Below are 26,732 nucleotides of genomic sequence, written 5' to 3' on the forward strand. Positions count from 1 at the left end.
TCAAGCAGAATTTTGTTTATAAAAACAATTGAGAATTTTTTTTTTAAAGAATTGTACATTCTTAAAATGTTTTTGAAAATTTTGCCCAAAATATCGTAAGTTTAGTTAGTTATGAAAAACCTTTGTTATTTACTTTCTTCAACGATCTTCAAATGATAAATATTCACTTGTTAGTGCAATAAAAATAATAAATTTATCCACACTCTCAAAGGTATATAAATTTTGAATCCAATTTCACCAACCATGCATCATGTAAGAGATCAAATTGTTCGGCTATATTATAAATAATATTACATAGGATAAGGAAAACATATATAACTATTGAGCGTTGAAATATCCTATATATGTTTTCTTGCTTCCTATATCCATAACTTACACAATGAGCCCTCGCTCTATAGAATGTCTCTCACTATTTCTCATATTTCTATCTATCACATGTATAATTTTCACAAGACCAAGTCAATTTCCCTCAATCTAGAATATTTATGGAAATATTCCTAAACCCTTTCATAATTCAACAAAGAAACTTATTTTTATATATACGTTACCTTTTAGCATATGCTTTCTTTGATGCATATGACACCTTTAATGAGTCATAATTAAGATAGTCGCCTAATGTATTATATGTAAAAACTTATTTAAAATATATTTACTAGAAATTTAAGTAGATTCTTCCCAAAAATTGAAGTTTGAAGTAAAAGAATACCAAATGACCATCTATTATTTCCAATCCCTACAATGTTTGATTTATTGAATCCTTACCCTATGCACAACTATCCACATGCTATGATCTCCTCGTGGCCATAGTCCCTTCTAGGCACCATGATCTCCTCATGCACTGCAAATTCAAACTATTTCGCCAATTCATATTTTCACCTTTCAAAATTCATTTTCTAATACTCTTATGTGTTCCCTCTACTTTAGGATTCTTCTTCTTTTTCTTTTTCTTTTTCTTTTTCTTTTTTTTTCCTTAAGAAAATTTTACCATTGTTATACTAGAAAAACTTTGGAGCCATTGGTTGTACTAATGAAGGTTAAAATGTCACTTAATAGTGCAATTGTATAAGAATAAAATCATCCATGTACAAAGATACAAGAGGTTTTAATATGGTTTGACCAATTATATCTACATTTATAAATGAAATAGAATAATTTTACTATGCCATAGGGAAGATTATGTAGAATTGGAAAAATTGATACAACTATTGAACCTTGAAACCTCTCATACATATATTCCCACCTATTTTATCTATAATTTGAATGGTGAGACCTTGCTCCTTCGAGTATCTTTTACTTTTCCTTACAAATCTATCTTTACAAGTTTATCTCAATCTTATAACAAATATATATACATACAAAATGTTTCTAATCTTTTTAACACTTGAAAACAACTCTTTTGATAAAAGTTTTTGAGTGTTAGAAATGTTAAAATGGCTTCCAAGAATCACTACTAAATAGATTCTTAGAGTGTGTTTGATAGTGATTTTAGGGAGTATTTATAATATTTTTAATGCTTGAAATTTTTTTATCTTTCAAATATTAAAAAGAATAAAAATACTTTCTACAATTATTATCAAATGCATCCTTAGTATATTTGGTAGTAGGCCCCAAGCCAACATGCTTGAGAGCTAGAAAAAAATTCTAAAATCATATGCCTTGTATAAGGCTTCAAGGGGTGCATGAGAGACCTGTATTATGCTAACCACCGAACATTTTAAAGTTTTGTGTGTCTGATCCTACAATTAACAAATTTGAAGGGCCTGGCACGCTTATATCAGAATACAACATTAATCTCTGAGTGGGTTCTTAGAATATGAAATTTAAAGAACTCATTCAAATAAAACTAGGATATAAGTACTACTGAACATGAAAGCTCAGTTACCTCGAGTCCTTTCAATATCTGCTAGCTAGATATGTGAGTTTTAATTTTCTTGAGTGTAGTTACAACATCTTTCATCTTGATCCTCTCCTCAGGTGAATCTGCTACACAATCCATAGCCAATCCCAAGATTAATGATATACATTGCTTCTTTGCCATGAACTGTTCATCCTCTCCTCTTAACAAGTTGGCGTCCACCACTTCAGTAATTGAACCACATAGCCAATCCCATACCCAATTCTTCATGCTCATTTCTTCAGAAAAAATTTCATCTGTAGGCCTTCTCCTTGTAAACGTCTCCATTAACACGATACCATAACTATAGACATCACCACTAGTGGTAACTATTCCATTGGAAACATACTCTACAACACATTATATTAAATCAATCAACAATCCTCCAAAATTTCGATGACTTGAAAAGAGACGTGTTAAGGCTATGTTTGGTTTTCATAAAGTTTGAGGGAAAATGTGAAGAAAAGAAAATAAAGAGAAAAAGTAGAAGAAAAGAATAAATGAGGGAAAATAAATTTAAAGTCAATAAATTATTTTAATTATATAAAGATTAAATAAATAAAAAATGTATAGATTTTTACTTATTTTAATTATACTTAACTTTCCTTTCATATTTTTCATAGTGAAACCAGACATAGTCTTTTCGGAACCAAAGATAACCTAAAAATGAACATGAAGTACAGATAAAGTATTAGGAAAAGTACTTGGTGCCATGTACCCTATGGTTGCAAGGGTCTGTGTTTCTCTAATGGACTCTTCTTCGCGTAGGAGTTTTGCAATACCAAAATCACCAACGTGCCCACCAAAATCTTCATCTAGCAGGATATTGCTTGGCTTCAAATCACAGTGAACAACAGGTGTTGAACAACCGTGATGAAGATATTCCATAGCTAATGCAACATCTATCATTATATTTAATCTCTGCAGGATATCCAAGCAATAGTTATGAGAATACAGCCACCTCTCCAGACTTCCATTGGGTACATACTCCAGTACCAATGCTTTGAAATCAATGTAAGAGTTAGAGCAGCTGCTAACAATTTTGATTAGATTTCGATGACGAATATGGTGCATTACTTCACATTCTGCATCAAAGCTCTTGAATGCTGCTTCTTCCTGCAAATTGAAAACCTTGATGGCAGCATTCTTCCCATCTGAAAGAGTTCCTCTATATACCGACCCCAAACTTCCTCTACCAAGTAGATTGCCTGCACTAAATCCATTTGTAGCTTGGAAAATTTCTTGGTAAGAAATTCTCCTCCATGTTGCTGTAAGTAATGATTCTGACTGAGTTGGAAGGACTGCATTCCTTTTTCTGCATCTCGTCCACACAAAAATGAGGGCCAAGAAAAGTAGTGTTGATAAAATTGCCGGTAAGATGTATTTTAGTAGGAGCCAAGAAATTGTGGTAGACCAACGAGTGCCGGTTCTGCAGGGTGGGAGTTTCAGCCTTGGTGAACCACACAATGCCTTGTTCATCATAAAAGATTCGGCTGAGAAGTTTGCAAAAGGCCCTTCAGGGGGGATCTCTCCATATAATCCATTGAAAGACACATCAAGATATTTTAGATACACCAATCCCTCTAACGATTTCGGTATTTCTCCAAATAGAGCATTATCGGATAGATCCATGAACTCCAAGCTCTTCAAATTGCTAAATGAGTGCAATATGGGGCCTTCAAATCTATTATGAGCTAATGAGAGAGAAGTTAAATCTTGGAGGCCTCCAATGTTACTTGGAATTTCACCTGACAATTGATTCCTTGACAAATCTATTTTTACCAGAACCTTTAAATTTCCCATATCTGATGGTAGATAGCCAACTAGAAAATTTGAGGACATGTCCAAAGACAAGATATGGATTAAGCTCCATAGAGTCGAAGGTATTGTAGAATTCAGTTTGTTGGACCCCAAGTATAGATGTCTTAGAAAAGTAAGTTCACCCAAGCATGCTGGTATAGATCCAGAGAGCTGATTATTTGTCAAAAATAACTCACCTAAGTTCCTCAGCTGACAAATATCATTTGGGATAGAACCTTGTAGTTTATTGGAAGGAAGATACAAACCTTGGAGCTTCTGTAATTGTCCAATTGACGGAGGAATAGTTCCAGTTAAGTCATTGTTGTTCAAGGATAACAGATAAAGGTTACTTAAATTTCCAATTTCAGTAGGAATGTTGCCCTTGAGTTTGCATGTATTAGCTTCAAAACGTTGAAGAGAGGTAGAGAGGTTCCCAATAGAAATGGGAAGAATGCCAATTAGAGGATTGAATGATAAGTACAAAATTCTCAGCCGCTTGCAGTTTGTCAATGAAGTGAGAAAACTCAATTCTTGGATATAAGATTCACCTTTCAAATTATTAACTCCTAGATTGAGTCTCTCAAGGAATCTTAAACTCCCAAGTGCATGAGGTATAGAGCCGGTGAGCATGTTATAGCCAAAATCCAGACTCCTAAGCTTAGAAGCATTGCCGATGGAGCTGGGAATAATACCACTAAGCCAATTAATTTCCAGTATAAGGTTTTCAAGATTGGGAAGATACGAGCCAAAGTTTGGTGGAAGATTTCCTGATAAGTTGTTCCTTGTCAGTGAGCCTGAAACCATTGATGAGATATTGAAGATTTGAAAAGGAATGTGGCCGGTTAGGCTGTTGTCCTCAATATTCAACACATTCAGAGTACAAAGGCTACCAATTTCACATGGTACCTCACCTGCTATAATTGAACAAACATTTCATGAGTTTTCCATATAACTACTTTGTTCTAAACTATATAGAATGTAACAAAATCAACCATAATGGAAGAAATGGTTTAACTAAACCATGGAGATTTCTTTCAAACTTTCATTGAGCGAAAATTTGAAGGTATACTATCTTTGGAGCTTTCCATAGAATCTATTTGTTAGAATAAGTTGGAAGATCGAAAGTATAGGACATTACACAATTATTCTCTATATTAAAGTAAGGAAAAGTGTTAAAAATATTTTTATTTTCATTTTTACTTATTGTACAACACACACATTAGAACTTCTCTAATCATAATAGATTGTGAGATATGTCATATCAAATAGGGGAAAAAGTTCATAGTACTATATATATATATTAAAAATATTTTTATTTTCATTTTTACTTATTGTACAACACATACATTAGATCTTCTGTAATCATAATAGATTGTGAGATATGTCATATCAAATAGGGGAAAAAGTTCATAGTAATATATATATTATATTTTAAAGCCATGAGGGTTTATTTGACTCGAAGCAGATAATATTTACATGATTGGAAGTGAGTCATTACAAATGGTATTAGAGTGAATCCTTGACCTTGATGTAGGAGTTTGTTTGGCCTTGGAAGGGATGTAGGAGTTTGCTTGGCTTTGCAAAGGGTTTCTGTATATTTGATCTTGCAATCCCATAGGAGACAATGAAAACATTATGTCCGCATGGGGGTGATTATGATATCCCAAATTAGATAAGGGAAAAAAAATCATGATGCTTTTCTTAACCATGTAGAAACAATTTAAAGCTATGAGAGGTTTAAAGCTATCGATATCTACACCAGAGGAGAGGAGAGAGGGGGGGCAAGAGAGAGAGAAAGAGAGAACTTGTCATTACAAACCTTAGTGTAGGAGTTTGTTTAGTCCCGTAATAGGTGTCTGTCTCTTTGGCCTCGTAATCCTATGGAACATGATGAGGACATCATGTTTTCATGAGGTATGATTATGATATTCCACATCTAGTATGGGGAAAAGTGTTAGGATAGAGCCCTTAAAAGCATGACTTAACGTAACAAAATTTGGAATTTATTATTTATTAATAAAGTTCTAGTCTCACTTTTATCTATCCTTATTCCATGCATTGTACTTCATGAGCATTCTGATCTGCATCTCTTGCATTGTACATGACTTGGGTACATTAGGAGTTGAAGAGAAGATTGAAGTCTTGAGCTCCTTGTAAGTGGATGACTTATTCACAACCAGTTCGTGGGCCTAGGCAACCTATTAGAGGTTATAGTACACTTGCTCCTAATTGGGGGAGCTAGTCATTACAAATTATATCAAAGCCGATCTTCAACCTTGGTGTAGGAGTTTGTTTAGTCCCGTACTAAGTCTTTGTCTCTTTGGCCTTGTAATCCTATGGGATATGACGAGGACATCATGTTTGCATGAGGAATGATTATGATATTCCACATTTGATATGGGAAAAAAATGCTAGGATAGAGCCCTTAACTACATGATTTGATGTAACAAAATTTGGAATTTATTATTTATTAATAAAGTTCTAACTTCGCTTTTAGTCATTCTTATTTCATGCATTGTACTTCATAAGCATTCTGACTTGTATCTCTTACATTGTACATGACTTAGGTGCATTAGAAGTTGGAGACAAGATCTAAGTCATGAGTTCCTTGCAAGTGGATGACTTGTTCACAACCATTTCGTGGTCCTAGGCAACCCATTAGAGGTTGTGGTGCATTTCCTCCTAATTGAAGAGATGATTGGTCTTGGCTATTAGGATAGGTTTTCCATAGTGAATGCACTAGTGTGTCAAAACTTCATGAAATAAGGCTATCCGTTAGTCATGACTTCACTTAGCTACAATGTTATGTTGTCTCTCAACCTTGAAAGGATATTGAGTTTGTGCCAAAGTTACTAGTACATATGACCTATGGATGAGATCTTAAAGTTATCACATATTCCATATGGATTGAGTCACTATTAATGGATGCTGGTAGCAATTGATATTCTCAATTGAGGCACCATGATGCCTTATGAGATTAAGATAGAATATCCCATTGGGTGATCCTAAGGAGTTGTGTTCATGTGAACTATGACTATATTAGTTCTTTAAGTGAAACTTGACATAAGCTTTTGGTGAGCTTAGATATGTCAATTGATCACACAATAAGAGGATTTATAGCTCACAGATAGTAGAGGTAGTCATGAGAGGTTGAAAGCTTTCACCTCATTAGAGTATGAACATCAGTTCATGGGCAGACTGTATATAGTGGATAAGAGATCACAAACTCGAGCACTTAGTGTCTTGTTATCATTACTTAAGGTACTAGAGTACAATTGGATTTTGATGGAGCTAGTACTATCCTATGGGTCTTAGTGGTCCTTGCTCGAGCTCATACACCTTGTTAGCAAGGTTTATAAGGGTTGGATAAGTTATTGGTTTACTGTGCATATGGGCGTTTTGGTAATCATGTAAGGTTGTACAGGGGTTAGTGAACTGTATCTCTCGATTGGCTAATTTACTAATTGGATAACCCTGTTGGGTTAATTAATTAATTATGACTTATTTTGAGTTAGATTAAGTGATCTAAGCCCTTGGTGGGCTCAAGTCACTTAAGCTTAGTATGGAACCATATAAATACCCTCTTAAGGGTTGGGATTTCAAGCTTTTGTCTTCTTTCACCATTTAGAGAGAAAAAGCCCTAACCTCTACCCTCCTAACACCCCACCATTTTAGTGCTAATTAAAGAACAAGAGAGAGACATTGAGTGGAAGATCTTAGGTGTATGAGACTTTCGGTGATTGTAGGATTGATTTTCATCGAAAGGAATTGATTTGAGAACATCCAAATCATAGATAAAGTTTTCTAATGCATTGATCTAGATTTTTTTTATGTTAAAAATAGTATTTTTGCTCTCATTGCATAGGATTTAGATGCCCTAGGGAGATTTTATGCACCTAACATGGTCTTGGGATAGGAAACGACTTCGAGATTCCGTACAACTAGTATCAGAGCCATAGGTATGGAAAAAACATGTTAGAACCTTTCTAAGGTGTGCTTACCTTTGGTTTTTAGGATATGTTATTCATCTTATGGTTTTAGGGATGAATATATATGCATGTAAATGTGTAATCTTATATGATGATTATAATTGTGATTATTGTTGTTGGATTGGTATTCATTTTTCTCTAGATGGGTTGTAAGCCCTATAAATGGGGTATAAGATTTTTATTCAATGTAAAAATTCCTTTATTTATTTATTTATTTATTTAAATGTTTAGATTGGGTGGTAAGCTTTAATTTGAAAGAAGCATATATACGTTTTCTTTTTTCTAATGTAAAAGGTTTTGCAAATTTTTCAGTCTATGTAACCTATGGAGGATTTGGAAGTTTGGACAATCATGAGGTGATCATGCATAGTCCCCAATTGTAAAAAGGAGTTTCCATGGAGAAAACAATAGTCGAAGATGCAAAAACTAGTAGTCAAAATATGGGTTTCTATAGGAGCGCTTGAGCAGTTAGATTATCGCTCGAGGGATTAAGCATTTCTTTCAAGCACTTGAAGTTACTTCCAGTTCTCAATGCTTGTCAAGCACACCAAAAGTTGTTTTAAGTGCACCAAAAGTTGTTTCAAGCGCTCCTAGCAACTTTAGTGGTATAGTTATGGTTTTAAAGGGCATTATGGTCTTTTGTAAAAGATGTTAACCCTATTTTTGTTGTAGGTTCATTTGATATATTTGGATTTAAAAAATACGAATATTTAGGTTACTAAATAAACAACAAGATCCCTAAGGCCATGAGATCTTATTTTCTTTATTTATTTTATGCTTTTATTTATATATTTCATGTGATAGGAAATATATTTGTATGATTTAAAAAATTGGTAACTCCGGATCTTCTTAAAAGAATACATATTCATGAAGATTCTTTCCAATATTATTTATTTAAATAATTAGTTGTTGCTAATTTGAGTTGCAATTCCTTTTAGGACTTTCCTATTTTTGGAAGTGGGACATTCTCTAGGCTCTCCCACCTTAAAGAAGGAGAACAACAGTTAAGAAGATGATAACACCAAGTTTTTCAAGCTTTCCCCTTAAGAGAAGAAGAACTATGATTGGGAAAGGAAAGTTCAAGGATAAAGAATATAAATGAAATTTTTATTGTGCACAAAAGCCCCAATTCAACTGATAAATAAAGATTTGGAAAATCTGATGATGAATAATTTATTTTAAGAAGGTTACTAGAATTATCTTAAAGCCTCTTATTCAAGATATCAAGTGAGAGAGGACCATAAGCAAGACCACAACCTCTAAGATCAAGCCCATCTTGATTTTGGGCTCATCAACATCCTAAAGATAGGATGATCCAAGGAATCAAGGGATATGAACTATCTTGAAAGGACAAAGACTATATATGTTTGTAGTGGGAGTGACCAATCCTAAAGATGAAACTCTTCACTTGGTAACATTGATATGAAGGATCTTGGTTATACACTTAACTTAGACATGAAGTGGTAGAATCACCTAAAATGCTCCTACTTGCATGTGCTAGCTAAAGGTTGAACACAAAGTTGTGTTAATCAATGACTTAGGATAACTTGAAGAAAAAGGAAGGTATGCCATATTCACTTTTAGTTGAATCATGTTTAGTGGTGGATTCCACCAATTCATGGTGGATAGATTTTAAAGCCATTGACCATATCTGTAACTCTTTACAAGGGTTTTAACTAAGTAGAAGGCTGAATGAGGGAGAGATGTACCTGACTTTAGCATTTAATACAAGGATAGTTATGCAAGTAGTAGGATTACCCTAGTTATAGAGAATAAGAAACATCTACAACTCAATGATTGTCTTTATGTACTTGAGTCTAAAAAGAATTTGATTTTAGTTTCTAATTTAAATAAATCCAATTATTCAATTTATTTAAATAAAAATGGTTTTATTAGAAACAATGATTCGTTTATTTGCTCAGGTGCATTGGTAGATAATTTATTTCATACCACTTCTATTTCTACATTATCTATTGTTTACCACTAGTCAAACATATCTATGACATCTATGCATAGGCCATATAAATCTAATTAGGATCCAAAGACTAGTTAAGTTTGGAACATTACACTCATTAGTTCCATAAAACCTTTCAGTATGCGAATCTTGTATAGAAGGTAGAATAACCAAGATACACTTTATTTTTAAAGGGGTAGAGCCAAAGAATGTTTGTAATTTGTGTATACTTATGTGTGTGGAGCTTTCAATGTCTAAGCACATGGAGGGTATGAGTATTTAATCATTTCCACAGATAATTGCTCTAGATATGGTTATGTTTACCTTATGCATAGGAAATTTGATGCCTTGGATAAGTTCAAGGAATTTAAGGTGGAATTAGAGAACCAGTTAGGTAAACACCTCAAAGTACTTCTATTTTATCGAGGAGGAAAATACATGTCTAGTGACCTTGATTCTTTCCTTAAGGATCATGGGATTATATCCCAATTGACTACCCTTGGAACTCCATAGCAAAATGGAGTATTAGAAAGAAGAAATTGAACTTTATAAGATATAGTGAGATTCATGATGAGTTTTTCAACACTTCCTGCATCGTTCTTGAGATATGCCTTAGAAACAATAGGATACCTACTTAATATGGTTCCATTTAAATCATCACCTTTGACTCTTATGGAGATACAGATAGACGTAAACTTGGTTTACACCATGTTCACATATGAGGGTGCTCAACACACGAGTTAAAACCAAAGCTCCATAAGTTGGAACCAAGATAAGAAGTTTGTCAGTTTATAGGCTATCCAAAAGGGACAAGGGGTTATTACTTCTATAGTTAAGTTGACTAGAAGGTGTTTGTGAGTGCAAATGCTAGATTTCTAGAAGATCACTACATGATGAGTAATAAGACAAGGAGTGAGGTTGGATTTGAGAGCACTAGATAAGACTCTCATAACAACATTGAATACCATGGATCCAATACCAACCATTCCTATTTTTAGTGCACTAGTGCCTCATCATAGTGGGAGGATTGTTATACAACCAAAAGGATTCATGTATTTGGGAGAGTTTTTTAAGGCCATTCAAGAGGAACATGAGATTGATCCCATAGATTATGATGAAACAATGAGTGATGTGACTACACATCTCTGGAAAGAGGCTATGAAGGCAGAGTCAGAATCTATATATTCTAATTGAGTCTAGGAACTAGTAGAAGTACCTAAAGGGATAAAACCCATAGGGTGCAAGTGGGCTTACAAGAGGAAGAGAGGAGTAGATGGAAAGGTTGAGACCTTTAAAGCTAGACTTATAGCAAAAGATTGTAGTTAGAAACCTTGTTTCGATTATGAAGAAACCTAGTTTCGATTATGAGGAAACCTAGTTTCGATTATGAGGAAACCTAGTAGCTGGTAGCCATGCTCAAGTCCATTAGAATACTCCTATCCATTGCGACACATCTCAACTATGAGATATGGCAATTGGATATCAAGATTGGATTCTTGAATGGTAATCTTGATGAGTGTCTCTATACGATGCAACCAAATAGTTTCATAGCAAATGGCTAAGAGCATATGATTTGCAAGTTGCATAAATCATTTATAGATTAAAACAAACATCTCACTCATAGAATAAACATTTTGATAAGGTAGTCAATACTTTTGACTTTGATCAAAATGAGGACGAACCATGTGTATATAAGAAGATGAAGGGAAACATGGTGGTCTTCATGGTCTTGTACATTGATGACATTCTACTCATTGGTAATGATATAAGGTTATTGTCAATAGTCAAGATATGGTTGTCTACTTAGTTTCAAATGAATGATTTAGGAGAAGTGCAATCAATTCTTGGGATTAAGGTCTTGAGAGACTACATGAATAGGAAATTGACGCTGCCTCAAGCCACTTACATTAGCAAGCTTTTAGTCAAGTATGTGATGTAGGATTCCAAGAAGGGTTTCTTACACTTCAAACATGGAATTCCTCTTTCCCAGTATTAGTGTCCTAAGACACCTAAGGAGAAAGAGTGCATACAAGTAGTACATTATGCCTCTATTGTGGGTAACCTTATGTATGTGGTACTATGTACTAGACTAGATATTTACTTTGTAGTGGGCATGGTGAGTAGATATCAATAAAAAACAGGACCAAAGCATTAGGCAATTGTGAAGCATATACTCAAGTATCTTAGGAGAACGATAGATTATATGCTTGTATTCCAGAATGAGGAGTTAATACCTAAATAGTACACAGACTCAGACTTTCAGTTTGACAAGGATTCTTGTTGGTCTACCTATAGTTTTGTATTTATATTTGGTGGTACGACTATTAGTTGGAGAAGTGTGAAGCAATCTTGCATTGTTGACTTCACTATAGAAGTCGAATATGTTGTAGCTTCTTAAACAGTTAAGGGGTGAAAAGAATGCTAAGTACAAATTTCATTCTCAGCCAAGAGAATAGAAGAAGCTAAATATGCATAAATGTGAGACTCCGGGCTTGTGAACCATAAAGAGTCTAAGAAAGGGCGTAATGAGCAAGTCATAGGCATAAAATACTAGCAACAGATGTTATGAAGTGAAATAGAGGGCAAACAACCATAATGAAGGAGGTTTGAAGCTAATGTAATCAAGTTCACATGGAAATTTGGAACTCAAAATCTGGGCACAACATGTAATTTGAATTTAAGGTGAAATTTGGAGCATTTTTTGTGTCATTTTTGGGCATGCTATGTATCATTTCAAAGCTTAGGAAGTTAGGAGTTGAAAACTTTAAACAGTGTGCAAAATAGAGCTGAAACAAAAAAGTTATAGCCATTTGAAGACAACTAGGCATAGTTGAAGGACCATTTCCAAATGATTTTGAAATTCAACTTATGATTTCGAAATCCATTTTGAAATGACCCAATTTTGAAATTACACTACCACTTTGATGTTTCAACTCCTCCACCTCAGGAATTGCATCTTGGGCCTTATACAACTAGAAATCATGATTTTATTATTTTTTAGTCATTTTTAGGTAATTATTTGTAAAATAAGTGGCCAATAGGAACATGCCATGTGTTGGGTTTTGTGGAAACTATAAAAACTCAATTGTAAGATTTTCTAGGGACTTTTTGATTTGGAAAAGAGCATAAGGAAGGAGATTGATCTCTTTTCTTGAAATTCTTTAATAAAGTTTAAGGTTTGCTTTTCTTTTCTTTTCTTTTTCATCTTTCTATTTTATTTTCTTGACAACCAAAATGAGTTGTGAGGAGAAATCCTCCACCATGTTTGGCTAGCTTGATTGATCCAGAAATGCTAACATGAAGGTGAAAAATCCAAAGAAGAGTAGCAAGAACACAATAAAGTTATGATTTTCTTTATGTTTTCAAGATTTAATTGATAGGAATAAATCCTCTATGTGAGATCACCCTAGATAAATTATAGAGGATTTTTATCAAGATACTAGTCATTCTTGGAAAGACATTGATCACTAGTTACTATAATTTGATCCTACTATTAATGACCCTAAGGGCCAAATCTATAAAGATAGATATAGGTTTTAAATAAATAAAATAGAAAATTAAAATTACCCATCACCTATCCTTATGAGTTGTATTAGGGAATGATACGGTAGATTATTACCTAATGCTAGTGATTCTTGGTAACTCTTGATCATTACTTATCCTGGTCTTCTCTATAGTTATCCCTCCTAAAAGAAAGCTACAAGGAGTAGGAAGGGTTAAAAAACCAAACCTTTAACCATTAATGAATCTCATTCACTTAATGGTTTTAGGAATATGTTTTAGAAAGGAAAAATCTAAGTTTTGGATGTAATATTTGTGTTAAGATTCAATTTGGTGGCGGATTGACTTTGATCCTAAACTTTAGATTCTATAATGCTTTCTCTCTCTAAGGATTTGACATTGGATTGTGAAACTCTTTGGAACATTCTTTCTTTTGTTTGGTTTATTTCATTAAATATTTTAGGAAATATTTATTCATATTTTATTTCCATTTATTTAATTTAGGATTTCAGTATCTTTAGCAAATAATTAATTCTTTTAATCTAAAAGCAAATAAACACATTAAAGTTGATCCCATAGGACGACAACCCAGAATACTATAAAGTTGTGGTAACTCTATCTCTAGTTTTTCTTGGTCAGAGTTATCATGTATTTAAGCTTTAATATTTTAATTACAATAGAGATTTGCAGTCAACAACCTAAAAAGGGTTCTCGAGTGTTAGTTGTGCCATTGCTGGAGTGCCTAAGAAAGGTGCATTATCTTACCATAGCACAATATGAGAAGAGTCCTTTAAGTGCATAATATAGTGGCTCCCTTGAGTGTGCAATCCACACTAACACTTAAAGTTGCACTATTGAAGTGTTTCTCTAAGTGGGCAATATGCTTTGTTGCCCTCAATGTGCGCTATTCATATTAAACTTGACTTAGTGCGCAATTTCAAGTTCTTTCTTAGTGCACTATTAGTGATAACGTCCCTTACTTAAATACCCTTTGTTCATGAAATGTTGGAAGTGTGCAAAATGTCCTTAATCCTATAAAATTGTCACAAAACACATCAAAATGAATTTTTCTAAAGCATTAACAACAAACTAAATGAGTGAGCCTATTATAAATGTCTCAAATACACTAAAATAGGTTCTTTAAGAGCCATCCTTGTGTATAATTTGAGTTCTCATTAGTGAAGATCAATCCTGCAGTTGTCAAAAGTTTTGTATACCTAAGATCTTACGCCTGATGACTCTCCTTTGTTCTTTAACACCAAAATAGTGGGAAGTTTGGGAGGGTGGAGGATAATGCTCTCTTTGGATGGTGGAAGAAGACAAAGCTTGAAACCCTAACCCTTAAGAGGGTATTTATAGGGTTCATTACTAGGCTTAAGTGACTCGAGTCCACCAAGGGTTAAAGTCATTGAATCTAGGCTAAATTGGCTTTTGATTGATTGATTGATTAACTCAAAATGGTTGTCTAATTAATCAATTAACCTAATTCAGAGATATAATTCACTAACTTCTATGCAACCTTGTATAATTAGCAAAACGCCCTTATTCACATTAGTGAACCAAGCGTTGATCCAACCATTATAAATCGTGCTAACAAGGTGTATGAGCTCAAGCGAGGACCACTTAGACCCATAGGATAGTATTGGCTTGCTCAAAATGCAATTATGAACTCAATTCAATATCCTAGTATAGAGAATTGACTCCACTCCAGTACCTTATATAATGATAATGAGACACAAAGTGCTCGGGTCTGTGACCTAGTGTTTGTAGTCTAATGAGGTAAAAGCTATTAGTCTATTAGGACTACCTTACTACCTTAGAGTTACAAATCCTCCTATTGTATGATCAACTGACATATGTAAGCTCACTAAGAGCTTATGTCAATTTCCACTTAAAGAACTCCAATAACCATATTTACATGAACACACCTCCTTAAGATCACCTAAGAAGACACTTTGTCTCAATCCATAAGACATCAAAGTGGCTTTATTGACAATACCTATTGCTACCGACTTCCATTAACAATGATCCAATACATAGGGAAATATGATCACTTTATGATCTCATATGTAGGTAAAAGTTACTGCTAACTTGGGCACAAACTTAATATTTTCTCAAGGTTGAGAGACAACACAATATAACATCTTGGTGAAGTCATAACTACCCATTAGCCTTATTTCATGACTCATCGTAAGTCCTGTTTAATGTGTAACTATAGATACTAATGAACTCACCATGGGAAACCTAGGCCCATGAACTGATTGTGAATAAGTCATCCACTTACAATGAACTCATGGTTTGGATCTTCCATGGAAATCCTAATGCACCCAAGTCATGTACAATATAAGAGATGCAAGCCATAAGACTAAAAAGTACAATGCATGGAATGAGGATAGATAAAAGTGAAACTAGAACTTTATTAATAAATAAAAAATTTCAAATTTTGTTACATCAAGTCATGCTTTTAAGGACTTTATCCTAACACCTCGCCTCAACTGATGTTCCTAGGTGGCATGGTTTTTTAGGGTTAGTTAGGTTTTTTATTCACATGTGTGCATAAGGGTGTTGTGGTACAAATGCAAGGTTGCACATGAGTTTGTGAATGCTATCTTTGATTAGGATAATAAACCCACAAGGAAGCTTATGTAAACCTCCTTAGGGTAAGCTTTAGTCTTTTTCTTCAATCTTCTGAGGATTCAGAGAGACTTCCACCCTTATGAGAGGATTTCACCATCCTCAAGTGCCTAAATCCAAGAAAGAGAGCCAGTGGTTGAAAGATCCCTTGGTTTTTAAGAACCTCACCAGCTTCTCCATCAACTGGAATAAATGTGGGAACATCTAGATCACAAGCATGGTTTTTATCTCTAGATCTATGGTTATTAATGGTCTTTATTGCTATATGTATAGATCTAGAGATGCTTAAGATAGTTTTTCATGTACCCCAACTGTCTAGGGCTTGAAATGAAGCAATCTAGAGATTCCAAAAAAAAATTCATAAGAAAGTTTACTCTAATGATAGGTGTCTTATTAGGAAGTTTGAGAAGTTCCATAGTAAATTCAGAAGCTTGTGATTGAGTGTAAAGTATTTTCATAACCTAGGGTGTGAGAAAAACTGTGCATAAGAGTCTGTTTGGTAACTGTTTTCGAAAACAGTTCTAAAAAATAGTTTTCAAGAATAGTTTTTAAAAGTTGTTCTTTGTTGTTTTGTAGAACAAAAGTCTGTTTGGGAACCTAAAATATTTTTAACCTATTTTTTATATTTTTGAATATGTTTTAAAAATATATATTTTTTTATATCTAGTGCTTTATTTTTAATCATTCTATATACTTGTATAATTATTTTTTAAAACAACCCTTAGAAAACTGTTTTCTTATTTTTTTTGTTTTGAAAAACAGAAAACTGTTTTTACAAATAGTTGCCAAACAGACCCAAAGTTATTGTATGCCAAGTGATTTTTGATAATGAAATGCATAAAAGACTTTGTAAAGAAAAAGCTTTTGAGAAACTCTTAGGTCATGAAAAGTAATAAATCAATTAAATATTTCCGGAGGGGAATCAACAAATTTTAAGAAAAAATAGATATAATCATACCTGTCAAGTCGTTACTACTCAAATATAGTTCCCTCAGTGAAGTACAATTTCCAATTCCTCCATGTATGGTTCCGGTAAATCTATTACTGTCAAGTCCGATTAGTTGAAGTGATGGACGATGAGCACACATGATATCCAGTGGCATACTTCCAGAAAATCCGTTTTTTCCAAGATCAATCGCCTTCAAAGTGGAGATTTTGAAGATGGCTGATGGAATCGGACTGGTGAAGCTATTGCTCCTGAGGTACAAATACTCCAAACTAGGAAGAAAACTTATTTCTTCAGGGATGGTACCTACAATTAAACTTTTTCCAATCAAATACAAATCATCATTGTAGAAATGTTTCTCCAATTCATTGTAAAGACAAGGTTTGTAGTTTGAACTTTGATGAAGTCAACAAATCATATGTAATAGAATCCAAAATAAAATGAAATAAAAATTAAATGGGAATGGAAAATGTAACTGTACCGCTAAGGCTGTTGGCAGCAAGCGATAACATGGTAAGCTTGGTTAAGCTATCAATACTTCTTGGAATGCCTCCGGTGAATTTATTGAAAGACAAATATAAAGTCTGAAGCTCTCCACATTTGCTGAGATTGGATGGAATTGGTCCAGTAAACCGATTAGCTGATAGACGAATGCCTCGTAATGCAGACAACTCATGATTGCACATGCTACTTGGGAGATCACCAGATAGACTATTGTAGGTTAGAGCAATTTCTTGTAAAGAAGAGATGTTGAAGATGGCCGAAGGAATTGCACCCACAAGCTGGTTACTCTGGATATCTAATATCTTCATAGTCGAAAGTTTACCAATCTCTTCGGGAATGTTTCCTTGCAGGTGATTGCCCCCTAAACCCAAAGTTTCAAGCATTGACATGTTGCCAATGGAAGGAGGGATGGTTCCAGTAAAACTATTATTTCCAAGAAACAAGCTTTGAAGCCTGTTTAAGTTTCCAAAACTGGGTGGTATCTGTCCGCTAAGGAGATTGTATTGCAGATTCATTGATAGCAAACTAGTCAACTGACCCACCTCGACAGGTACAGGACCATGGAAATTGTTGCTGCTAAGGTCAAGAGAGACTAGAAAGGAGAGGTTTCCAAGGTCTGGAGGGATGGTTCCCCTCAGACCCAAGTTGGAAAGATCCAAGGCTATGACTCTTTGTTGTTGAGCATTGCAAGAGACTCCTATCCACTCACAGAAGGAGGTTTTAGTGGACCAGTTACCTGCTAATACATGGTGTGGATCGAGTGTGATATGGGCTTTCAAAGCAAGTAGTGAAGATTGATCAGTAAAATTGCTCAAAGACATGGCTACACAAGCACTGAATTGCACTATAAACACCGAAATAATAGTACTAGAGAGGAGAAAGACACCTTCCATTATGTGAGAGAGACGTTACTTAATTATGAGTAAACATGTTCTAATTAAAGCGGTAGTTAAACAGAAGAGAGAATAGCTTTGCTAGCTTCACAGTACGGTATGGATGCTGAAATATTCAATGGTTATCGGCCAGTAGGAACGAAGATGCTTGTATCTACTTTCAATTTTTAATTAAACTGTGAAGGCCTGCTCTGCTCAGTCATTCAAGATGAAGTTAATTTCTCTACATTTGGCATCAAAACCTTCTTCCCTGTGGCTCTTTCGCCGGCCTAAACTTCAAACTTAACAGCCAACATTCCATCTCAGAAAATCATAGTGTCCCTTTCTATTGTTTTTTGGTTTTCCTTCTGCTGCAACTCGGTTTTAAGTCCGTCTTGTTGTCCTAATTCATATTGTAATCTACCTTCCAAGAAGACAGGATAAATGACTATCTTTTTACTTATTCTAGTGCCACTATATTCATCCCATTAGCGTATTTGAGGATCTGATTATTTAATCAAACATGGCGTACTATAAGTGATGCAAGTAAGCATCAAGACAAAAAACTAGCAACAAACCTTGTGATGACGACCATGTTAATTTGATAAAAGAAAAACCCATATAAAAGAAGTACTCTTAATAATGGAAAGCCATGACTGCAAATGCTATTATGACCATTGAAGGATAGAGCAATGTTTTGGCCCAAAGGATTGGAATGGTCTAGTTAATTGATTACCATATGGTAAACGTATGTACTGTCTTTAATCTATCTGTACAGTAAAAGATTTGCAGGAAATTAGAATTTGGCAAAACTCTTGGATTATTTTTTATGTTTAATACCTTCAAATTGGAAAGATTGTCAATTAATCTCTTCAGGAATGTTTCCAGTTGATGATTCTCTCTAATCCCAAAGATTATAGCAATATTGGAATGTTGCCAATGGAAGGAAAGGTGGTCCTTGTAAAATTATTATCCCTAAGAAACAAGCTTCCAAATCTGGCTGCTTTCTGCCAACTAAATTGATTGAATTGTATATTCTTGGTTGCTTTCAAACAATGCAAGTGACCCACTTCATCAATTACAGGAATATGGAAAATTTTCTTGCTAAGGTCAAGAGCGATCAGGAAGAAGTTTCCATGGTCGGTTGGGATGGTTCCATTCAGACCCATGTTGGAAAGATTCAAGGTTGTGGCTCTTTGCTGTGGGGCATGGCACCAGACTCTTATCTAATTGCAGATGGCCGGCAGTTTTGGTGGACCAGTTACTCTAAGAATGACAGATTTTCAAGCCAAGTAGTGAAGATTGATCACTAAAAATTTCTCAGATATCAGCTGCACGTACCGCTGATACACTGCACTACAAACACTGAAATAAGACAAGAGAGGAGTAAAACATTTTCTATTGAGAGAGGCTTGGTGACTAAAACCATGTTTTAAATAGGTATTTCTTTTTTTTAATACAAGAGAATACCGTGTGACATGGATATTGCAATATTTTATGAACAATTTTTACTTTTTTAGTCGAATTTCATATATTTTTAAGATGATTGTCTCTATAATCAATTTAAATTTAAATTGCATGCATGGTCTGCTCATTTAAAATAATGACCAGAAAACTTCTGAAAATTCAGAATCATCTGCTGGTAGATGAAGCTAAGGTCTCTACATTTGGCATCAAAACCTTCTTTGTAGTTCAATGGCCCAAACTTCAACTTAACAACCTTTCCATCTAAAGAAAATACATGGTAAGAAACTCAACAGATTTAGTGATCCTCTTCACAAGTGCTGTTGTACAGGCTGCTAATCCGAGTCGACAAGCGGGTGAGTACAATAATGTTCTCCTCCTCTACATGGTGACCAAAGTATCCACCTTCTCTTGATACACGAGACCTACAAAAAGGAGTAATCAGAGTGCCCCTTGAGTACGCCCCTCTGATACCTAAATTAAACTGGTTAAGAAATACACGAGACCTACAAAAAGGAGTAATCAGAGTAGACCTTGAGTGTGCCCCTCTGATGATACCTAAGTCAAAGTGGTTAAGAAGAAATAATTGGCACTAGCTAGGTTGAATGCTTAATATATAATAATAATAATAATAATAATTCAGAATCGCATGTACGTACCTTTGCTTGATCCAATGTCCACGTAGCTCCAAGCTCAAAATTCAAATCAATCAATAATCTCCTATGAACAAAATTCAAGGAAAGTGAACAACATTGAAATCACTCTCAGGCCCAAAAGAAAGTGAACGATATAAATTCCGTTCTCCAGCTTAAAAGACAAGTTTGAAAGACAAACCCTAACCTTAACCCTCAACCAACCATACAAGGAAGCATTTGCAGGTTATGACGCTCTACTACCGGTAAGAACATGAGCCACAAAATAACCTATTAGTTGTTTCAGAAGAGATAGGAAGAGAATTTGCAAAGAAAAATGCTATTCATCCATGCCTCTGAAGATGTATTACAGAATGCCTAAAGGCATGACTATATGGAGCCTAGAGAGCTACACCCATAACTGACTCACCCGGTCATCAATTTTTGCAAGAAAAAAAAATAGAAAATAGAAAATGCAACCAAAAATTTAATACAAAAATACCCTTGTTGAGAATGAATATTGTGAATTCCCATCTTGTTGAGAAGAAATTTAAGTTGTGTAGGTAGGTGAGCCTTTGTAAAAAGATCTGTAATTTGATGTTGAGAAGATACATGCATTGTTTTGAGACAACTTGTTTGTATCTTCTCATGAACAAGATGGTAGTCAATCTCGATGTGAAACATGAGATTAGAAACAATGTGAAGTGCGCCTCATTATCACAGAATAGTATAGCTGGCTGTTTGTGTTCAGTGCAGAAATCACAAAGGAGAGGCATCAACAAGACTAGTTCACCAGTGTTTGCCATTGCTCAATATCAATTAATAATCTCCTATGAGCAAAATTCAAGAACAGTGAAAAATATTGAAACCACTCTCAGGCCCAAAAGAAAGTGAACAATATAAAAACCGTTCTCTAGCTTAAAAGACAAGTTTGAAAGACAAACCCCTAACCCTAACCCTCCACCAACAATGGGAAGAAGCATTTGCAGGTAATGATGCTCTACTACCAATAAGAACATGATCCGCAAAACAACCATACAAGATTTGGACGTGAGATAACATCTCCAGATCAAAACGACACCACCTCTGAGCTCTTGTGAAAACAATCTCGCCTTCGAATTGTAATTTCAAAGGCTTGGGTAACAATTTTGAAAACGGTTTTAACAATGTATTTTAATTTTCTATCTTTTCAATTAATTAATGGAAATAATTTTACCATTTTTTTTCATGTATTATTTTACCACTTTATCAATGAAAATTATATATTTATTATTTTTCAGAAACTAAAAAACATTTAGAGTTTATTTTGTAGTGATTTTAGAAAGCATTTTTAACATTTCGAACACTTGAAAATTTTTATTTTTTAAATATTAAAAAGACTAAAAACGTTTCCAAGAATCATTGTCAAACACATTCTTATTCAATTATTATCCTCTTCTTCTTCATGTGTAGTTTTCATATTCTATTGCATTTGTTCGATAATGTTGAGCACATTATGGTCCGTGGCTTTAAATTTGATTTTCGTGTTTCATTGTTGTGTGCATGCATATGCAGTAACAAGGATTGCATACTTTTGTAAAATTGTTATTTTGGTCTAATGTTATTGGTTCAAGCTTTAAAATGAAAATTTTATTTTATGTTGCTACAAAAACTTCCCTTTAACTGCTATTGTTTGTCTTGATCTATTCCCTTTTTTTTTTATAAAATTAATATTTGATTATTTTTTTTTGGCTTGTAGGATTTCATTTTCTTTTAGCTAACACCAAAAAGGTTGTTTTTATCTATTTATTTTTTATGTTTTCATTTTCTTAGCTATCAAACGGAGGGATAGTGTCCAAAATGAAGTGATGAATGGTGGTTGTAGTTCTTTCATGTCACAATTTTCTTATCAATTGTGACTTATCCAATTTGTTTATAAGTCTTTAAAGTTTATATTATAAAAAAATATAAATTACAAAAAATTATTCCTACATTATTACTCATAACTTAAAGTGTGTTTGACAATGATTTAAAAAAATGTTTCTAGTATTTATAACACTTGAAAATTTTTCTCTTTTAAGTATTAAAAATGTTTAAAATGTTTCCTAAAATCACTTTCTAGAATTACTGTTAAACACACTCTTAGTAAAAGTGTTTTATCTGAAAGTATTTTGAGGAGAATCACTTATCAAATGTTTCTCTAGAAAACATTACAAGTAATTTTTTAATAATACAAGTGATTTTTCAGATTTTTTAAAAGTGTTTCCTAAATTTTGTTAAATACCTATTTTTTTTTTTTAAAAACATTTTTTAGACTAAAAGTGCTTCCTAGAATCACTACCAATAATGCGTTCTACTCCTTTTAACACTTAAATTTTTTTTATCTTTCAAGCATAAAAAAGGCTAGAAACATTTTCTAAAATCACTGCCAAACGCACTCTGATTGTTTGGTAGTGATTATAGGAAGCATTTTTAACCTAAGAGTTCGTTTGATAGTGATTATAGGAAGTGCTTCTAACATTTTTAGCACTTGAAATTTTTTATCTTTTAAGTGTTAAAAAAACTAGAAATGTTTCCTGAAATCACTGTCAAACCCATACTTAGTTTAGCCACAAAACTTTTTAAAATAATGTAAATGTTAAAATGCATGAAATATTTAATAACCATTCTATCATAATTTTCTTTTATATTAAAAATTGATGGGATACTATCCTTCCTTTCATGGTTCCCTATTTGCTTTCTGTCCATTCTATTTGTTGACATGATTATCTCCGTTCTCTCTAATGTCATATTAACAGCCAACTCAAGTTGTAGTTGGTAGAGTGAAAATGACTTACAGGACAAACATTCGAAGATGTATAGCATATGCAACAACACATAACAAAGCATAATTTGTAGTTCCCATGAAATGATCACCATCAAACTAGTGGATACACATCTCATTTCCTCAAAATATTAAATTAAAAAAATGTCTCAAATGCACAAAAAAAAAAAAAAATTATCCAAAAACCAATGAAAATAAATACAATTTAGGCAACTAATTAAGATCTTCACTTTGTAAGCGTTTGATAAACTGACTCAAAAACTTAAAATGACTTAATAACTTAATTTAAGTCATTAAGTAAATTAAATATGTTTGATAAAATAACTTAATAATATGACTTAAAGTTAAAAACAACTTTAAGTAATAAGTAAGAAAAAAAATTAACTTATTCTTAAGTCCACATCTTCATTTTACCTTTTTATTTTCATTTATCCTAATTACTTCCATAAATCTTTGGCTACTCCATGACCTCCATTATTACTCGACCTCTTTTGCCTTAATTATAATTTATGAGAATAAATATATCAATGATGATTTAAAATAAATTTTAAGTTAATTTTATCAAACAACCTTAATACTTAAAGTAAGAATTAAATTATAAGTTTAAAGTTTAAAGTCAACAACTTAAGTATAATTTAAATTAAAGTCAATTTAAATTATTAAGTAATAAATAATAAGTAATAAGTAATAAGTAATAAGTATAATTTAAATTAAAGTTTAAAGTCCTCAACTATTTTTTATTATCAAAGTTCAAAATGCAGGATTACTGAAACCATAGAAATTTTGTAGGCAATTCTAATGTAAAAACTCATTTGTTCTATTGGTTGATTAGGTGTTTACGGGCATCTCCCATGCTACCTGCCTTCCTAAGACTCAAATGTAACATCATCAACATAAAAATTTTAGGTATCAAATATTGTAATTATGCCTTTAGTGGTATGAATAATTTTCACAACTTTTGTTTTAAGTAGTAAACATCATCAAGAAACTCAAAATTAGCTAAAAATACATTTTTAAAGGTAATCGATTTATCTGCAAGTCAGGTGATTGATTGCTTACTTAAACTCAAAGTTCATAATTAATTGCCTCACTTATTAATCAATTATTTGCTATTTATAATTCATTTGAGCAATTTATAAAATTGATCATCACTCATTTGGATCCATGATGGCTGATTAATCGGTGATTGTGATTTTTCTTTGATTTTTCCATTTCTAGATAATTTGATGATGATGTAACCCTAGGATTAGAAGATCCCTAGAAAAATTATAGTGTTTCATATTTCTAGGCAAGAAGTTACAAAATTAGGAGAGTTCTTAGAAGAGAGAAAACTTATTTTGTTTTTTTGTTCTTGAGAAGATAAAGGCTTGCTTGGCAAATTTTGCCTCAATAATTTTTGACAATTTTTGTGAAAACCATTTATTTTTTAGAATCAATTTTGAGGTTTTTTTTTTCTTAAATAGAGTATTTTAAGAAACAATTGAAAATATGAGGAATATATACTTGGGAATTTTTATATTGTACATAAGTGCACAATACTTTCATGAAGTGTAAGTTTGAGAAAATTAATGTTCATATTTGAATTCTCAAACAGAATTTTATTTATAAAAACAATTGAGAATTTTTTTAAAGAATTTTACATTCTTAAAATGTTTTTGAAAATGTTGCCCAAAAGATCGTAAGTTTAGTTAGTTATGAAAAACCTTTGTTATTCACTTTCTTCAACGATCTTCAAATGATAAATATTCACTTACTAGTGAAATAACATAAAAATAAATTTATCCACACTCAAAGGTATATAAATTTTGAATCCAATTTCACCAACCATGCATCATGTAAGAGATCAAATTGTTCGGCTATATTATAAATAATATTACATAGGATAAGAGAAACATATATAACTGTTGAGCCTTGACATATCCTATATATGTTTTCTTGCTTCCTATATCCATAACTTAAACAATGAGCCCTCGCTCTATAGAATGTCTCACTATTTCTCATATTTCTATCACATGTATAATTTTCACAAGACCAAGTCAATTTCCCTCAATCTAGAATATTTATAGAAATATTCCTAAACCCTTTCATAATTCAACAAAGAAACTTATTTTTATATACACGTTACCTTTTAGCATATGCTTTCTTTGATGCATATGGCACCTTTGATGAGTCATAATTAAGATAGTAGCCTAATGTATTATATGTAAAAACTTATTTAAAATAGATTTACTAGAAATTTAAGTAGATTCTTCCCAAAAATTAAAGTTTGAAGTAAAAGAATACCAAGTGACCATCTATTATTTCCAATCCCTACAATGTTTGATTTATTGAATCCTTACCCTATGCACAACTATCCACATTCTATGATCTCCTCGTGGCCGTAGTCCCTTCTAGGCACCATGATTTCCTCATGCACTGCAAATTCAAACTATTTAGCCAATTCATATTTTCACCTTTCAAAATTCATTTTCTAATCCTCTTATGTGTTCCCTCTACTTTAGGATTCTTCTTCTTCTTCTTTTTCTTTTTCTTTTTTCTTTTTTAAGAAAATTTTACCATTGTTATACTAGAAAAACTTTGGAGCCATTGGTTGTACTAATGAAGGTTAAAATGTCACTTAATTGTGCAATTGTATAAGAATAAAATCATCCATGTACAAAGATACGAGAGGTTTTAATATGGTTTGACTAATTATATCTAAATTTATAAATGAAATAGAATAATTTTACTATGCCATAGGGAAGATTATGTAGAATTGGAAAAATTGATACAACTATTGAACCTTGAAACCTCTCATACATATTCCACCTATTTTATCTATAATTTGAGTGGTGAGACCTTGCTCCTTCTAGTATCTTTTACTTTTCCTTACAAATCTATCTTTACAAGTTTATCTCAATCTTATAACAAATATATATACATACGAAATGTTTCTAATCTTTTTAACACTTGAAAACAACTCTTTTGATAAAAGTTTTTGAGCGTTAGAAATGTTAAAATGACTTCCAAGAATCACTACTAAATAGATTCTTAGAGTGTGTTTGGTAGTGATTCTAGAAAGTGTTTATAACATTTTTAATGCTTAAAATTTTTTATCTTTCAAATATTAAAAAGACTAAAAATACTTTTTAGAATTGTTGTCAAATGCACCCTTAGTATATTTGGTAGTAGGCCCCAAGCCAACATGCTTGAGAGCCAGAAAAAAAATTCTAAGATCATATGCCTTGTATAAGGCTTCAAGGGGTGCATGAGAGACCTGTATTATACTAACCACCAAACATTTTAAAGTTTTGTGTGTCTGATCCTACATATTAACTAAACTGTTGTGCTTAGGGATGGTGGGGGAAGCCCGGTCAAAGGCCGGCTTTGATTGGGCTATTGGAGGCACAAACCCAGCCAGAATTCAAACCAGGAAGGACCTGGCACGCTTATATCAGAATACAACATTAAACTTTGAGTGGGTTCTTAGAATATGAAATTTACAGAACTCATTCAAATAAAACTAGGATATAAGTACTACTGAACATGAAAGCTCAGTTACCTCGAGTCCTTTCAATATCTGCTAGCTAGATATGTGAGTTTAATTTTCTTGAGTGTAGTTACAACATCTTTCATCTCAATCCTCTCCTCAGGTGAATCTGCTACACAATCCATAGCCAATCCCAAGATTGATGATATACATTGCTTCTTTGCCATGAACTGTTCATCCTCTCCTCTTAACAAGTTGGCGTCCACCACT

The 26,732-nt window shown here is 33.1% G+C and overlaps 1 protein-coding gene across 1 annotated transcript; it reads right to left on the reverse strand.

Annotated features, from left to right (window-relative positions):
• Positions 1-1,903: 1,903 nt before the first annotated feature.
• Positions 1,904-18,043, reverse strand: LOC100263953 (putative receptor-like protein kinase At3g47110). The gene is made up of 3 exons (XM_010656881.3): positions 17,422-18,043; positions 2,599-4,461; positions 1,904-2,244 (listed from the first exon to the last, which is right to left on the reverse strand). The coding sequence occupies exons 1-3, from the start codon at positions 18,041-18,043 to the stop codon at positions 1,904-1,906; spliced, it is 2,826 nt and encodes a 941-aa protein (XP_010655183.3).
• Positions 18,044-26,732: the final 8,689 nt, after the last annotated feature.

This window comes from Vitis vinifera, chromosome 9 (genome assembly GCF_030704535.1).
Source record: "Vitis vinifera cultivar Pinot Noir 40024 chromosome 9, ASM3070453v1".
In the NCBI taxonomy this organism is placed as follows: Eukaryota; Viridiplantae; Streptophyta; class Magnoliopsida; order Vitales; family Vitaceae; genus Vitis; species Vitis vinifera.

Bases quoted from the DNA above. Each gene is read 5' to 3' on its own strand.
- LOC100263953 (XM_010656881.3), bottom strand. From the start codon at position 18,043: ATGTCTTTGAGCAATTTTACTGATCAATCTTCACTACTTGCTTTGAAA. The intron at 4,462-17,421 runs GTGATCTCCCAA...ACAACTTATCAG, and splicing joins AACCTACAATAGTCTATCTG to GAAATCTTCCACCAAACTTT. The intron at 2,245-2,598 runs GTACTTTTCCTA...AATGTGTTGTAG, and splicing joins CATAGGGTACATGGCACCAA to AGTATGTTTCCAATGGAATA.